This window comes from Prunus avium, chromosome 7, assembly GCF_965620075.1.
Source record: "Prunus avium chromosome 7, drPruAviu1.hap1.1, whole genome shotgun sequence".
Lineage (NCBI taxonomy): Eukaryota > Viridiplantae > Streptophyta > Magnoliopsida > Rosales > Rosaceae > Prunus > Prunus avium.
In genome coordinates, this window is record NC_142290.1 from 692,816 (window position 1) to 696,658 (window position 3,843).

Genomic DNA, 3,843 nt, shown 5'->3' on the forward strand with positions numbered 1-3,843 from the left:
TCGTAACTGTTTTGGACTTTTGGTCTGCGCTGTGTTCTTCGTTTTTGTGTGCTGAATCCAACCGTATAAAGAACGTGAAATTTGGATAAACGGTTGGAAAGTTATAAGCAAAACACTGGACAGAGGTCGAAACTGGAAAAACAGAGAAACGAATCTGCCCAAAAACGACCGGTCGTTACTGTTCTGGCGACCGGTCTCACATGAATCTGCCCAAAAACGACCGGTCGTCACTGTTCACGACCGGTCGTCACTGTTCATTTTTCACTGTTTACGGTACTGTTCACAGGTGATAAATAGGTGATAAAATGGTGATAGAAAATGCTGTTTGTGTTTTTCTTTAGTTTTCTTGTGTTGTTCCATTTCTTTTACACTTCTTTACTCATTTCTAGTTTCCATTTTGCATTTGTGCATTTGTGGTGTGTTAAATAAGTGTTCTTTACGTACTCAAATTAGAACTTATAGGAAGCCGACAAGTTCTTCGTGGGATCGACCCCGTACTTACATAATCTATACTTTGATAGATTCGTGCACTTGCGGGTATTTTTAATTGGTTGTTTGCACATTAATTTGTGTCCTTTTAGGAATGCAACATCTGTCCAGAATAAAACATCATCCCCAGATCCAATTCTCCATCTAATACCTTGGGCAAGGACTGTGGAGCCATATAACACACCCCTCCAGACACTAGAGGAACAACTATGATGTAAGTCATTAATATCAAGGATTCCCCCATGTTTCAGATATTTGGCCTTAAAAACTTGGGCCCATAAACCCTGCTCCTGTTGAAGAAGATGCCAACCAGTTTTAGCTAGCAAGGCTTTGTTCATGCAAGCTGATTTTTTAATACCCAAACCACCAAAACACTTTGGTTTACACACTGTCTCCCACTTGACCAAGTGGGCCTTAGTTGTCTCAGGATTGTGTCCCCATAGAAAATTTCTATTAATCTGATCCAACTTGTTACAAATAGATATGGGCAGGGGGGCAGTTTGCATAGTGTAAAGAGGGATCGCAACAGTAACAGATTGAAGAAGAGTAATTCTACCAGCCATAGAGAGAGTTTTACTCTTCCAAGAAGAAAGTCTTTTCTGAACTTTGTCAATGATCTCTTGGTACGTACCTTTAGTGACTCTAGAATGGATGAGAGGAACACCAAGGTATTTTCCAAGGCAAGCAGTGAGGGGGGAACCACTGATGGTAGCAATAGCATTGGCCAAATCAGCATTAGTGTTTGGGGAAACACAAATGGTAGACTTTTCAAAGCTAACCTTTTGACCAGAAAGGTTACCAAAATCATCAAGGCAATGCTTCATCAAGGTCGCTTGAGTGGTAGAAGCTTCTCCAAAAAGGATTAGATCATCAGCAAAGAAAAGGTGAGATATAAAAGGACCACCCTGACAAATTTGAACAGGTTTCCAAACATTGTCATGAATCTTCTGTTGAATGATATGGGAAAGCTTTTCCATGCAGAGAACAAAAATATAAGGAGAGAGAGGATCTCCTTGCCTGATGCCACAATGAGGGTAGAAAGCAGAGGTAACCTCGCCATTCAGAATGACCTGGTACTTGACTGAAGTGATACAGTGCATTAGGAGCTCAAGGATTCTACCCCTAATTCCAACTTCCCAAAGCACATTCTTGATAAAATCCCAGTTAAGACGATCATAGGCCTTAGACAAATCAATCTTCCAGGCAATGAACCCTTTCTTACCTTTAGAATTCTTGAATTTGTGTAACATTTCCTGGGCAACAATGATATTATCTGTAATTTGTCTCCCCGGAACAAAACTTACTTGATTGGGACTGATGAGGTTTGCCATGCAGGGGCGAAGTCTAGCAACCAGAATCTTAGAGATCACTTTATAGATGGTGTTGCACAAGCTAATAGGCCTAAGTTGAGTCATGTAAACAGGAATATCAACTTTGGGGATCAAAGCAATAAGGGTCTCATTGAGATGCTCAGGCAGAGTTGCAGTCTGAAAGCAATTTCTAATGAGGGTAATGAGGTCAATAGAACAAAGATCCCAAAACCTTTGATAAAAGATAGCTGGAAAACCATCAGGCCCGGGAGTTTTTAAACCACCAATGGAAAATAAGGAATGGTTGATTTCCTCATCAGAAACAGTAGTGCTTAAGCCATCTAAATCTGCCTCCTCAAGGCTAGGAAATAACTGTGGAGTAAGATTATAGTCACCAATTATTCCAGAATCAGAAAAAAGCTCAACAAAATAATTCACCACAATCTGTTTCATGCCATGCTTGTCTGTCAATAGTATTTTTTAAACCTTCAAGCTTGTTTCACCAATAGTATTTTTTAAACCTTCAAGCTTGTTTCTCCTTCTCCTAATAATAGTTGAGAGATGGAAAAAATGGGTATTTCTATCACCTTCCTTTAGCCAAGTATTCCTGGATTTTTGCATCCAAAACAACTCTTCCTGATCGAGAAGGAGATTATACTCACTAGAGAGCTTAGCATCAAGTTGACTAAGAAAAGGGTTTGGAGCAATACATAACTTTTTTTGGATTCCAGCAAGTCTTGCCAATAACATTCTTTTCCTTTGGAAGATACAACCAAAAACCTGCTTGTTCCAGTAGGTGAGAGGAGGGACAAGGTTGAAAGTTTTCTGAACAGCATGACCAGTGCACGAGTTCCAAGAGTCCCTGATAAACGCACCAAAGTCCGGATGGGAAAGCCACATAGCTTGGAACCGGAAAGGAATACTATCTCTATTGCAGGAGTGATTAGAATCCAACCGAATCATGATGGGGCAGTGATCAGAATTAACTCTGGTCAAGTGGGAGAGGTGAGCTTCAGGAAAGAGGAGACGCCATGAAATATTACTAAGCCCCCTGTCAAGCCTTTTCCAAATAATACCCTCGGTATTTCGTTTGTTGCACCAAGTAAACTTCGCACCAGAGAAGCCAAGGTCAATAAGTTGATTACGATCAATCCAATTAACAAAGCTTGAACCCCCAGGATCAAAGTTTCCACCACATTTCTCAGTAGCACAAACGGTATCATTAAAATCTCCCATAACTAGCCAGGGCAGATTGGAAGCTTTAGCAAGACCATCAAAATAGGTCCATAAGGATTCTCTAATCCTAGAATGAGGATTAGCGTAAACCACAGTTAGGAGCCACCACTTATTCCTGAAATGAACAATAGCAGTAATAGACTGACTTGAGTGAGCGATGACCTGAAGAGAAACAGAAAAGTCATTCCAAAGCAGCCAAACACCTCCAGAAAACCCAATGGCATCAACAATATGGTAGTGGGAAAAACCCAAATTCTTGGCGACATTGAGAGCTCTGGAACCGCTAATTCTAGGTTCAAGCACAGCAAAAACATCAATAGCATAAGCCTTTTTTAAATCCTTAATGGTGGAAGCACACTTATCCTTGCCAGCACCCCTAACATTCCAAGTGACAATTATCATTATAAGGATGTAAGATAAGGGGGTAACCTGAGGGTTAACCTTAACAGCAGAAAAATCTGTCAATCTGGACTGCAGCAGAGGCATCATTAGCATTTGGCAGATCATTGCTCAATCCAAAATCCGAGCTAGGAGGGCCATTAGAGACGGAAGTGTGAGCAGTAGGTGCATTTCCATCACTAATGATGTCCATAATATCAGTATCAGGAGGATTTTGTTCTTGAGGCAAGGGACCTTTATCAAAATGGACAGTAGAGGAAAAAGGAACCCCCACATTAAAAGAGAAGACACCTTGAACGTCATCCTGAAAATCAGAACCTTGCACTTGTACCCCAACAGCATCCACATCAACGGGTCTGTTAAGTCTGGGGGCAGGGGAAGGTCTAACTCCATCCTTCCTTAGATGGGA

General features: G+C 41.0%; 1 protein-coding gene across 1 annotated transcript; it reads right to left on the bottom strand.

Moving 5' to 3' along the window:
- Nucleotides 1-577: 577 nt before the first annotated feature.
- Nucleotides 578-3,437, bottom strand: LOC110773399 (uncharacterized). The gene is made up of 3 exons (XM_021977916.1): nt 2,387-3,437; nt 1,121-2,263; nt 578-684 (listed from the first exon to the last, which is right to left on the bottom strand). The coding sequence occupies exons 1-3, from the start codon at nt 3,435-3,437 to the stop codon at nt 578-580; spliced, it is 2,301 nt and encodes a 766-aa protein (XP_021833608.1).
- Nucleotides 3,438-3,843: the final 406 nt, after the last annotated feature.